The 13,697-nt window shown below is 43.1% G+C and overlaps 1 protein-coding gene across 2 annotated transcripts in view; it reads left to right on the top strand.

Annotated features, from left to right (window-relative positions):
* Positions 1 to 13,697, top strand: part of LAMB2 (laminin subunit beta 2) — a 93,988-nt gene that overhangs the window by 19,344 nt on the left and 60,947 nt on the right. For both annotated transcript variants that reach the window (XM_033926340.1, XM_033926341.1), the window contains exons 4-7: positions 7,617 to 7,789; positions 8,082 to 8,217; positions 10,440 to 10,513; positions 12,443 to 12,631. In XM_033926340.1, the coding sequence (XP_033782231.1) occupies positions 7,617 to 7,789; positions 8,082 to 8,217; positions 10,440 to 10,513; positions 12,443 to 12,631 (572 nt within the window). The remainder of the gene's footprint in view (positions 1 to 7,616; positions 7,790 to 8,081; positions 8,218 to 10,439; positions 10,514 to 12,442; positions 12,632 to 13,697) is intronic.

Genomic DNA, 13,697 nt, shown 5'->3' with positions numbered 1-13,697 from the left:
AGTCTAATAAGGAGATCTCACATTAATTTCCGTTTGCTAAGAGACATGCAACTGGTCGAAAGAGTGATAGGCCTCTTTGGATTCGTTCCACAACCCAAAAACGTTAATACAAAATCCTGTATCCTCTTGAGTTTCCATTATTTCCTATGGGGAAATTCGCTTTGATATACAAGTGCGTTGGATTACAAGCACGCTTCTGGAACGAATTATGCTCGCAAGCCAAGGTTTTACTGTACTTCTTTGTTGGGAAAATACCACGTTTCAATGTTGTGAAGGGTGAAAAATACGATAGCTGGAAACAGCATGAATTCTGGGAATGCGCCTCGGTCCATCCAGAGCTCTTTAAACAAGTCCTGAAAATAAGGGTCTCTTCCTCCCCACTTCAAGAGTATCTCCCTGATCATTTCATCCGCAGTGGGACATGGACTTCTTGCCTTGTGTTTGACCATGACGCACCGGAGCTCCCAGTCCCTTGCATGACTGAGGCATGTTTCAGACACACACCCGACCTCCAAAGAGGCCTATCACTCTTTCGACCAGTTTCATGTCTCTTAGCAAACGGAAATTAATGTGAGATCTTCTAATTAGACTAACCCCCTCTTTTACTAAGGTGTGTTAACCGATTTACCTCTCACTAATCGAATTAGCGCACCTTAGTAAAACAGGGGTAAATAGATTTCCTGATTACATTTGCTTGGCCCTGTCCTTTTTAACATTTTAATAAATGATATTGCTGATTGTCGGGTAAGATTTGCCTCTTTGTGGATGATACCAAAATCTGCAATAGAGTAGACAAGCCGAATGGTGTGAATAACATGAAGAGAGACCTGGCGAAACTTGAAGAATGGTCTGAAATTTGACTTGAAGAATGGTCTGAAATTTGGCAGCTAAAATTTAATGCTAAGAAATGCAAGGTCATGCATTTGGACTGCAAAAACTGAAGGAACGGTACAGTTTAAGGGTGAAGAACCTAAGTGCATGACGGAAGAGCGGGGCTTGGGTGTGATTGTATGTGATGATCTTAAGGTGGCCAAACAGGTTGAAAAGGTGATGGCGAAAGCTAGAAGGATGCTAGGTTGCATAGGGAGAGGTATGGCCAGTAGGAAAAAGGAGGTATTGATGCCCCTGTATAAGACACTGGTGACATCTTATTTAGAATATTGTGTACAATTCTGGAGGCCGCACCTTCAAAAAGATGTAAAAAGGATGGAGTCGGTCAAGATGGAGAAAGGCTACTAAAATGGTGTGTGGTTTTCTTCATAAGGTTTATGGGGACAGACTTAAAGATCTCAATCTGTATACTTTGGAGGAAAGGCGAGAAAGGAGAGATATGATAGAGATGTTTAAATACCTTTCATTTGAAAGGAAACTCTGGAATGAGAAGGGTATAGGATGAAGTTAAGAGATGACAGGCTCTGGAGTAATCTGAGGAAATACTTTTTTATGGAAAGGGTGGTAGATGCGTGGAACAGTCTCCCGGAAGAGGTAGTGGAAACAGAGATTGTGTCTGAATTCAAGAAAGCTTGGGATAGCCACGTGGGATCTCAGAGGAAGAGATAATGGTTACTGAGGAAGGGCAGACTAGATGGGCCATGATTCTACCTTATGGATTCTGCTTCGGACCTGATGATCTTCCAAAACCCCGGCCAAAAACGAATTGTTAGCTCAATGAAACACACCACCTTATTGTATTAAATGTTTTTGCCTTGGCCTTTATTTCCAGGCGCTCTGATGAACTAACACAGCAATGTCTTTAAATTCCCTTACAAGCACAACTCAGTGCAAAGAGTTTATAAACAAAATAAATTTTAAAAAAAATCTGGAACTCGTTTATTTTAATTGAAATTTTACTAGTCTGGAAGCAAGCCAGTCTCCTTACAAGGCTTTCTTCTACCATTCACCCTATTATCATGGGACAAATCTGAGCCCCCTACTCTCGGACGTGCCCAAGCTGTTCCAACAGAAGCCTCCTCTGAATTCTGGTGTTGGTCCCAAGGGGATCTGAGAGCTGTGGTTAGTCGTTCTGTCGAGTCCTCAGAAAGAGGAAGGAAATTTTAAAAAGGGGGGAAAGAATCGAGGCTAAATCCTCTCCAGTTCACCCACACCTGCATCCTCCACCGACTCCTGCAACCTCACTCCACCCCCTTTCAATTCACAACACAATTGCAAATAAGCAAAACATCAACGGCCTGAGAGCTGCCAGTGATCAGTGTTTTCCTGGTTTGCTGCTGGCATTATTCCCGCAAACTCAATGCTGGGTCACGTCCAGGGTCCAGCACTGAATTCTGGGTATACAGAGCTGGTGAAAAACATAGCCAGTTAAATGCAATATTCAGCCCTTAAGCCAGATAAGGAAGGACTGACTTATGTGGTTACCTCGACTGGTTAAGGGCCCCTTAGACAAAGCCGTGATAGCGATACTGCCGCCCGTTCACTTCCTATGGGCTTTGGTCAATTTACGGCGGTAGCACGGTACAGCTACCAAAGCTTTGTAAAAGGGGATCTAAGTGCAGGATTTCAGGATTTAGCTGTCTACACCTGAAACACTCCCAAAATAGCCAACGTTGGGCACTAACCAGACATTTTCAGTGACACTGTCCGGTTAAGTGACTATGACTGGTTAAACAGACGTGGAGCAAGCCACTGCTTGCCCTGGGATTGGTAGCATGAATGTTGCTACTCTTTGGGATCTTGTATGGAATGTAGCTGCTATTTTTGGATTCCAGAATGTTTCTATTCTTTAGGATTCCACATGGAATCTTGCCACTATTTGGGGATTCTGGAATTATGCTTTTCTTTGGGGATTCCACATGGAATCTTGCTACTATTTGGGTTTATGCCAGGGTTTCTGACCTGGATTAGCCACTGTGGAAACAGGATACCGGGCGAAATGGACCATTGGTCTGGCCCAATATGGCTATTCTTCTGTTCTTCTGATTTAACCAGCCAGGAACTGTTATTGGCCAGTTAAATTGCTTGGAATATTGACTCCCATGTGAATATATCTAATGAGGTCATTTCATGATTGCAGAGCATAAGTGCATGCGTTCTTCCACTATTAAAATTACCCTGGAAATATACGGCCGTATCTGCCATTTGCCACACATGATTTTTCTGGGTCGGATTACGCATACATGTGCTTGAATTTGCGAAAACATACATTTAAGTAAAAGCTCTTACTTCGCTTTTGTCAAACAGTAAGGTTGCCCATATGGAAGCTGCATGGGCACAAATTTACAAACATATTGGCCAGGTCATTTGGTAATTATCCATGTCTTCAAGTCAAGCATTGCATTATGTGTAGAAATTCCTTTGAAAATGACTCCCTTCGTGGGAATATTATGGTTTCCAAAGATTGTAGTATTTTTCACAACTGTACTTCTGTCTACCCAAAATAATTTGTGATTTTTCTTGAATGTTCAAGAGGAAGGCAATGTTTTTGTCACTTTGCACGTCCTCCTGTTCTTTCTGACTCTCGGCTCAATCAGACCTGGCCTGTACTGGACCATGAGCCTTCATTGGCCTCCGTTTGTGAATGTTTTCCCTCCCTCCCTACCCTGGAGCCACAGGCCACAACTACCCTAATACATATACCATCCTAGGTCTTATTTCTTTATTTAACTTGTTTCGTATCCTGTTCTCCCCAACGAGCTCAGAATGGGTTACCCAGGTATTTATTTTAAAATTTATACCCCGCATATCTTTGTGACCCTGAGCAAGTCACTTAATTCCCCCATCACCCCAGGTACATTAGATAGATTGGGAAAAATGCTTGAGTACCTAAATAAATTCATGTAAACGGTTCTGAGCTCCCCTGGGAAAATTGTAAAGAAAATTAAAAAAAATAGTGTGAAAAGTTTCAGCCTCTGATAACCAGAGCTGGTACTGTGACATCATAATGCCTCATTCCGCCAATAAGAGCCAACCTCATCAGTGATGTCACAATGGTTTGATTGTCCTAGGCTTGGCTCACTTTTACTACATTATGATTTCTAAAGTGGTGCAGTGGTTAAAGGTTGTGGGTTCAAACCCCCTCTGCTCCATGTGACCCTGAGCAAGTCACTTAATCCCCCCATTGGCCCAGGTACATTAGATAGATTGTGAGCCTGCCAGGACAAACAGGGAAAAATGCTTGAGTATCTGAATAAATTCATGGAAACCGTTCTGAGCTCCCTTGGGAGAACCGGTACAGAAAGTTGAATAAATAAGATAAACAGGGAAAGAGAGTGAAACAAAAATAGAGACAGTGTCCTTTTCATTCAATGGCAGTATGAAAACTTTTGCAGTGTGGCTGGCTTCAGACGTCCTCCCTCAAAAATTAACAGCTGGATAGTAACAAAAAGCAAATTAACCCAGCAAGGGTGTTTCATATATAGAGAGGAATTCCAGTCATGGAGTGGTAAGGAAGAGGCCCGGGGAGGGGGGCATCTCTCAAGTACTGCACCGATCCCTGCAGAGGAGAAGCCCTGCCATGAAGCTGGAGCCAGTTTATTTATGGACAGAGGCGAGAGGCAACTTGGTCAGCTTCTGTTCTGGTTCCAGTTTGGGGAGGGGAGCTCGCGAAGAGACAGGTTGCTGAGTAAAAGGAGCAGCTGGTTGGGGTGAGATTTTTTTAATAACCTTTTGCATAGACGGAGCCAGTACCACGCCTAGAGATCCTTCCTGCAGCCCAACCATGATCAAGATTAGGCAGTCGCCTAGGGCAGCAGATTCTGAGGGGAGGCAGCCGACAGCAGATGTAATCAAAGCAAAAAAAAAAATAGATCCTAGCAGTGCACAAATTCAAAGGACCAACAGTGTGTAGGTAGTTTTACCTGCAAGAAGAGTGGGTGGAGGGAGAGAAACAGAGGGGAGGGGAGGGAGAGAGAAATACTGCGCCCAATTGGGGAGAGGGAGAGAGAGAGAAGGAGGATCCAGAGAAGGGAGAGGAGAGGAAAGAGGTATGCCAGACCAAGGGGAAGGGGGGAGGAAGGGAGAAGAAGGAAAGGAGATGCCAGACCATGGAGGAGGGAGAGATGCCAGAGCATGGGGGGTGAGGAAAGGGAAGGAAAGGAGACAGAGTTGCCTAGGGGGAAAAGAAGGAAAGAGGGAAAGGAAGGAGAGGAAATGCCAGAGCATAGAAGGGGAGGGAGAGATGGAAGTGAGGGAGAAGAGATGCCAGAGCATGGGGGTAGGGAAGGAAAAGGGACAGATATGTTAGATGAAGGGATGGGGTGGGAAGAAAGGTAGGAAAGGAGAAGAGAGGGATGCCAGAACAGGGTGGAGACAGAGAAAAATGATGAAGGGGATAAAGCTGAAATGAATCACGTATAAAGGAGAGAAGGGGCATGACAGTTATAGAAGGGGAAGAGGGTGGACACCAGAGAGAGAGGGTGGATAGTGGATGGAAGGAGCAGAAAGAGAGGGTGAACAGTAGATGTAAGGGGCAGAGAGAGAGGGCAGAGGCTGCATAGAAGGGAGAGAGGGCAGATGGATAGAAAGAAAAGAATGAAGTGAAGATAAAGCAGAAAGACAAAAGGCAGAAAAGATGATTTTTTGTTGTTTTAGAATAAAGTAGTATTGTAGCTGTATTGATAAACGTTTATAAACAGAAAATAGAAATAAGGTAATCTTCTTATTGGGCTAATTTTAATATTTTTTTTTTGTTCCAAAAGTTTATTGAAAAAATGCAGAAAGATACAGAACCATGAACAATGCAAACAACCACCCAAACACTCACAACCCCCACCCCACCAAAGGTCATACTGGGATTCTTCAGCATGAGACAAAACAATCCAAAGGTGAACAAAACCCCCCTCCACAACCTCTCCCACCCCAACCCCCCAACCCATTTGTGTGCAGAAAACCAATGAGAAACCACCAAAGTAGCTGGGTGAGACCACTAGGAGGCCGATGACCATTTGATGTATGGATCCCAAACCTTCAAAAACTGGGAGAGGCGATTATGCAATGAAGAGCTGTCAATTTAGACATACGAAAAATAAACGCTAATTTTCCCAATAGATGCTGCCGAGTAGGTGGGTGTACCTGCTTCCACTGTGCAGCCAACAATAGTCTGGTAGGTGTAAACACATGAAAAGCCAAGGTCTGACAGGAGCGCGGCAACGCCCCATGCGGCATATGAAATAAAGCACTGCCCATAGATTTCCGAACAGGTCTTATGAAAAATTTCCGTGAGAATTTCGAACACCATAGTCCAATATGGGGCCACTTTAGAGCAATCCCACCAAATGAGCAAAAACGTACCTCTTTGCCCACACTGCCGCCAGCACAAGTCAGAGGTGTGCGAGGAAATACGGTGCAAGCGAACTGGTGGAAGATACCACTGGTAGAGCATCTTGTATCCATTTTCCACCAAGGAGCTAGCAATTGAGGGGCGCAGCAAGCGCTGGAAAAGAGTGACCCAGCATCGAGCAGGAAAAGTCCGCCCCAACAAAGTCTCCCAAACCTGAAAATATTTAATTGGGGGGGCATTTTGGGAAGTAAGTGCCTTATAAAAGCGAGTAACACAACTGGCCCATTCCAACAAAGTTTCCGGGATCAACAACTCACCCAGGGCTCTATGCTGAAGAAAGTTTAATATATTTTTTTTTTACTAACTTTCAGAGACCAAAATCCCCCTTCATCAGGTCAGGACAAGATACCGTAACAGCAGAATATTATACTGACCTGGAAGCTGGTTTTGAGCTCTGAAAGCTATTTGAGAAATGGATTAGTCCAATAAAACGGTATTTTCTTATTTTCTATGGTATTTTTTGTTTTATTTCTATTTGTTAATTTGTAAAGTGATGATTATTTGTCGGGGGGTTTTATTTTTATTTTTTTTCCAAATTTACATCTGCTATTTTTATATTTTGCACCGTATTAGGAGACATGTGTCCTTGTTTCTGTGGTGTTGCATTGCATTGGCCGTTCAGTCTAACTTTTGTCTGCACATATTTCTATTTTTAGTCTGCGATTACTTATTCCATACTGGGCAAGGGTGCTCATCTCTGTGTTCTCTGTGTATATGAAAAGGACATGGCTTTTTGTTAGCACTGACTGTGCAGGATCGATCTGTATTCATCTGGCTTGTTTCCTTTTACCATGGGTGTATTTCTGTTCTTGTTGTCTGACTGGTGGATTATTACTAAAAATAATTTCTTTTATGTAGAGGAGGGGGTGTTAAAAATGATCAGCCCCGGGTGTCAAATATACTAGGTTCGCCACTGCGTTTACCTGCACACAGGTTAAATAATAGTCAAAGAGCCCTGTATTAACCATGAAAATGACTTGTCAAGATCACACAGAATGTTCCAAGTTTCCAAGTTCATTCTAAATTTGATATACCGACCATCAGCAAGAATCTTATTGGTTTACAGAGTAAAATTACAATGTTAATTACAATATTAAAATTAGAATATAGTTCTAAAATAAAATTTAATAATAAAAAAATATATATAAAATCATTTACTAAGTATTTACATAATGTCAGTTTTTGTCATAGACCTTCTCTTGATGTCTATTTCATTGAGTCAGTCACTTGATCAAACCTTTCCTCCTAAGCTGCTCTTTGATTCTCTTAGCTAAGTGTCGACATGGTCGGGGTTTAATCTTTGTCTCGTCTTACTTTCCAGCCTTTGTGGCTGGGGTTCTGCCCCAAGACCCTGATCATCTGCATGGCTGCGCTCAGGGAAGCTGTTATCCCGCCACCGGAGACCTGCTTGTTGGCCGCGGGAGCAAACTAAGAGCCTCTTCCACCTGTGGGGAGAAAAGGTCGCAATCCTACTGCATCTTAAGCCATCTTCAGGTGAGTTTTTGGGCAGATTGCTGAGCTACGGGAAAGCCTTTCTGGGTTGACCAGGTGCCGGAGGATAGAACTGGGGCGTGTTAGTGACTACATTTTAATCGTTTGTACTAATACGTCAATTTAGTTATTCAATTTCTGTATAAAGCTTTGTGTTTGTATTGCGTTCGTCATGCCCAGTCATTTTCAAATGTGGGCGCCTATGAGCATGGCAATGCACAGCGCTGCCACTATAACACACTGGGCCAGGAGAACTTGGGTTAATTTTATTTTCTATTTTTTTCCCCCCCCTCAGGAAGAAAAGAAGTGCTTTGTGTGTGACTCCCGAAGACCATATGACCCTCTCTACAACCCCATCAGCCACCGCATTGAGAATGTCATCACCACCTTCGCACCGCATCGCAAGAAGGCCTGGTGGCAATCTGAGAATGGTACAATGATAGGACACGATTGGCGTGAACTTGTATGACGAGGCACCGACAGCAGCACAGATGTGGAAGAGAATTAGGGGCAGGGCCTTGTCCTGGGGATCCCTTGTTTTACAGGACCCCGTCTTGTCTTCCTTTTTAAAGTTCCCAATCCTGTTAGATAGCTCTGCAATTAGGGGATTTGGGGGGTTTCAGTCATGCCTTTTATTTATGTATTCAAATTTCTATATTGTTCACCCCATCAAGCAACAATTTCAATGTGCTCCTCCCGCTGACGTCACTTCCGGGTGCCGCGCATAGGAAGTGACATCGGAGGGGGAGCCAACGGAGTCGCTACGAGCACGTGGAAGTTCTTGTTGGAAGGGAAGGGGGCGCGCGCACAGCAGGAGGGATCAGGGAAGGAGCAGGGGAGGGGATTTGACTCTTTCGTTGTATCTAGTCCTATAGCACTTAGGTGCTGCCTTATAGAATAGCATCACACAGCTTGTGCCTACTTATAGAATTACCTTTCGTTTCTACTACTATGAATTATTTCTATAGTGCTACCAGACGCACGCAGCGCTGTACAGAGTCACAAAGAGTAACAAAACAGTCCCTGCTCCAAAGAGCTTACAATCTAAACAGACAGACGGGATGTCATGAATACGGTTAATCTGCTGGCTGGGTTGGAGGGCAGAGGGGAGTACAGGACAATCAAGCCACTGTGACATCACTGAGGAGGTTGGCTCTTATTGGTGGAATGAGCCACTATGACATCACAAGCTCAGCTCTGCTTCCCAAAGACTGAAACTCTTCACCCTACTACTATGAATTATTTCTATAGCGTTACCAGACGTACAGAGTCACAAAGAAGAAGACAGTCCCTGCTCCAAAGAGCTTACAATCTAAACAGGCAAGATAGGCAAACAGGATGTCATGGATACAGTTAAGGGGAACAGTTAATCAGCGGGCTGGGTTGAAAAGCACTGTTGCACCCTCAGAAGCATTTTTCAGAGTGACCTTCCCTGTGTCTATTAGTAAAATGTTTCGTACAGTTACTCTTAGCAGCACAGACTTGCTATTTTAAAACTGTGCCTGGAAACCTGGACTTGCTGAGCCCGACTTTTTCTTTTCTTCTGTGTGTTTTTACCTGATCCTTTAATCTGGTCCTGAATCATCCATCAATGAGTCACCTCTTATGCCTCAGTCTCGGGAAATTTGTGCCTTTGTTGGGTTGCCGAGGAGCTGACAGCCAGATCCGGAGAGGGAAGAGAAGGGGGCCTGATCGGTCCAGCTCTGGCTTTCCGTTGTCCCCCGCTGGATAAATTGTGGCAGACACCCTGACTCATTTCTTGAAAACAATAAAAGAATATAAATAAAAAGATAAAATAGAGGTTGTGATGTGATGAGAGGTTGTTTTGGGGTTTTTTTTTTCCTTAGTGGATTTTACAGAAAAGGCTGGGAAATTTTACCTGGGACAATGAAGTGTTAAATGTTAAGCCCAGAGTCACAAGGGGCTGCAGTGGGAGTTAAACTCACAACCTCAGGGTGTTGAGCCAGCTGCTTTAACCACTGGACCACTCCTTGCCTTATGGGATTTTTTTTTTTTAATCTGCCTTCAGTTTTCTTTGTTTCTGCCCAATGTTTAACTAAATTTTCAGTAGAAAACTTAGGCTTTTATGATTGGCTGAAAATATGAGACTAACTTAGGCACCTAATTTAGAAGCTGACCAGCTGGTAGCGGTCAGAATTTCTGGGATAGGCATCGGCCTATCTTTAAACAATGAATACCACCAGCTGAATTATGCCCAAATATTCAGTACCGGTGGATTATGGAAAACGTGGAAGCCGCAGCTTAGCTTTTTCTCTGCCTGCACATGACTAAAGGCAGCTTCAGATCTCACAGCCACAATTAACTGGCAGGATGTGTTGGCTGTGGCATCTGAAGTTTTTAGGGTGTCAGTGCTGGCACAGAAAGGTTGCAGAAAGGATGCCATGGGGAGGGGGGAGGTCAGGGCTTAGGCAGAATGGGACAAGGCAAGAGGTGGGGGGGTCAAAATCATAATAGCATCCCCTTGGTATTTCTGTAGATTTTAGAGAAAAAAGGATCTACCCTGGTGGGATGGACCATGTACATCAATCGGAACAACTCTGATTGCATGCGCATACTTAGAACTGGAAATGTTCACTTTTTATTCTATGGTGAAAGCCCGGGAAATGTTAAATTTTTCTTGCATTTTTTTCAGGTGTCTCTGAGGTCTTCATTCAGCTGGACCTGGAGGCTGAATTTCACTTCACTCACCTCATCATGACCTTTAAGGTAAATGTAACATTACATTACATTACAGATTTCTATTCCGCTTGTGCCTTGCGGTTCTAAGCGGATTACAAATTAAGAGACTGTATAATTTCAGGAATATTACAGTACATAGAATCAGGAATGTATCAAGTTACAATTGATTAGTCTGGAAGTTTCCAGGAAGCATTTAGAACACATAGTAGATAAATAGTAGGTTGTTGAAGTGAGTTGTACAATGTTTAGGTATAGTTATGGTGGTGGTGTTCGTGTGTGTATTTTCTAGTGCTATGTTGAGGTTAAGATGATGGAAAGTATTTTTTGAAGAGATGAGTTTTGATTTCTTTTCGGAATTCTTTTATGTCTATTGAATTGATCAGTAGATTGGAAATGGTAGTGTCAATTTTTGCTGCCTGTGTAGCTAAAAGGCTGTCGTATATTTTCTTGCGTCGTATACCCTTGAGAGGAGGGTAAGCGAATAGTTTTTGAGTTCTCCTTAATCTGTGTGAGAGATTACGGTGTAGTCTTTTGTTTAGGTAGCTGGGTGCTGTTCCGTGTGTTACTTTGTATAGTAGACAGTAGAATTTGAACTGGGATCTTGCTTTTATTGGTAGCCAGTGTGATTCAAGGTAAGCGTTGGTGATGTGGTCAAATTTGCTGAGGGAGTAGATGAGTCTGAGGGCCGTGTTCTGAACAGTCTGTAATTGTTTTATCATGTAGTTTGGGCATGATAGGTATAGGCTGTTGCAGTAGTCTACTATGCTTAGTACTAGGGATTGTACTACTATCTTTATTTGATCTTTGATGAAGAATTTTCTTATTTTTCTTAGGTTACGCATTGTGAAAAATGCTCTTTGGATGATTCATTTCCCCCTCTGCTTATGTCTCATAGAATGGTGCTTGAGGAATGGGGCGTAATGAAGCACACTTTACATAACATCACTCCCTTCCAGGAAGGCCAGAGGACTGTTGCAACATGAGACAGTGGAGAGAAAAAAGACCTCAGTACAGAAACTGTGCTCTGATAATAGCAGCATAAACTCCACATTAGTCAGGCACAGCTTAATCATAGGCCAAAAAAATCCCACCAAAACATGCCCAAGAAATAATTTAACTGTCCACGCAAACAGTCCTGAAAAAAACTTCTGGGACAATACAGGCAAAAAATGCAAAAAAAAAAAAAAAAAAAAATCTTCTCGCTCTGTTTAGTCCCTGTTTGGTTTATGTGAGAGATTTATTTTGCCTGTGTTTTCCCAGAAGTCCTTTTGGGGACTGTTTGCGTGGACAGTTAAATTATTTCTTGGACATGTTTCGGTGGGATTTTTTTGACCTATGATTAAGCTGTGCCTGGCTAATTTGGAGCTTATTCTGCTATTATCGGAGCACAGTTTCTGTACTGAGGTCTTTTTTTTTTTTTTTTCCCTCCACTTTCTCATGTTGCAACAGTCGTCTGGCCTTTCCGGAAGGAAGCGGTGTTAATTTTGATAAAGGGCTCCTTTTACTAAAGTGCGCTAGTGTTTTTAGCGTGCGCTGCATTGCCGCGCACGGTAACCCCCGCGCTGAGCGCCAAGAACTCGCACCAGCTCAAGGCTGGCGTTAGCGTCTCGTGTTCACAGCTTAGTAAAAGAAGCCCAAAGTGTTGATTTTTTTCCCACTCTACTCTCGTGTTTAATTCCTGCGTAATGAAGCACGTCATTCTTGTTGTGGGGACAAGAACGTTTGCTCATAATTTCATCTTTCTCTTTAATCAAAACAATTAGAATTTGTTGTGCTCTGAATTTTTTTTTTTTTTTTTCTAAGATGCTCTTTTTTTAAGTTTCCATTCTTTCTACTCTCTTTCCCTTCGTCCTTTTTTTTTTTTAACCTGGTTTTTCCCTCCTTATGTTTTTGTTTCATCCCTTTCTCACACTCTCTCCCCATTGCCACCTCTTCTCTCTCCATCTTGCTTCTCAGACCTTCAGACCTGCGGCCATGCTAGTGGAACGCTCGGCTGATTTCGGGCGCACCTGGCAAGTGTACCGATACTTTGCCTTTAACTGCGCCACCATGTTCCCCAGTGTATCCCGTTTTCCCTTACGCAAAGTGGATGATGTCACCTGTGAATCCCGCTACTCTGATATCGAACCATCTACTGAAGGAGAGGTAAGAAGCTGAGTCGAGGAGAAGTTCGTACTCAAAAATGTCAAAAGGTTAAGCATGAGAATCAATCCAAAGTGTGTGGAACAGTGATTAGAGCTACAGCCTCAGCACCCTGAGGTTGTGGGTTCAAATCCCATGCTACTCCTTGTGAATCCTCCATTGCCCAGGGTACGTTAGAGTGCGAGCCCACCAGGACAGATAGGGAAAAAATGCTTGAGTACCTGAATGTAAACCAATTACACTATCCCCCTCTTTTACTAAGGCTCGTTAACAGATTTAGTGCACACTAACGATTAGAACACACTATAATGCTAACGCTCATTATATTCTATGGACGTGTTAGCATTTGGCGTGCTAATCGTTAGCGTGTGCTAAATCAATTAGCACACGCTAAAATGAATGCTCACAGCAGGAACATAAGAACAGTCATACTGGGTCAGACCAATGGTCCATCTAGCCCAGTATCCGGCTTCTAACAGTGGCCAATGCAGTCCACAAGTGTCTGGCAAAAACCCACTTTGATCATTCACAATGGCTGCGAAATTCTGCCACATTATTATTATCTTGCACATTTTAATGTGCAACAATTACTAGGTAGTTAAGCCAAAATGTCAGTAACATCAACACAGCTTAAGATAATTAAATGTTGTTTAATAGTAATACATGAGTATAATGACTAGATAAGTAGATACATTTCTTACTGAAATTCAAATTGGTTGCTGAGAAAACAACAAAACCCTCTGGGGGTTACCTTTTTTTTTTTTTTTTGCCTCACCTTGTGTAAGCGGGCACCTTTTTTTTAGGTACCCGAATGTTCCGTGGGGGATTCTTTTCTACAATGACATCTAGCACATAAGAACATAAGAAGAATAGCCTTACTGGGTCAGATCAATAGTTCATCAAGTCCAGTAGCCCGTTCTCACGGTGGCCAATCCAGGTCACTAGTACCTGGCCAAAACCCAAGGAGTAGCAATATTCCATGCTACCGAGACAGGGCAAGCAGTGGCTTCCCCCATGTCTTTCTCAATAACAAACTATGGACTTTTCCTCCAGGAACTTGTCCAATCCT

Source organism: Geotrypetes seraphini, chromosome 17 (genome assembly GCF_902459505.1).
Source record: "Geotrypetes seraphini chromosome 17, aGeoSer1.1, whole genome shotgun sequence".
Lineage (NCBI taxonomy): Eukaryota > Metazoa > Chordata > Amphibia > Gymnophiona > Dermophiidae > Geotrypetes > Geotrypetes seraphini.
Note: the sequence above shows the minus strand (reverse complement) of the source record. Positions and strands in the feature narration are given on the sequence as shown.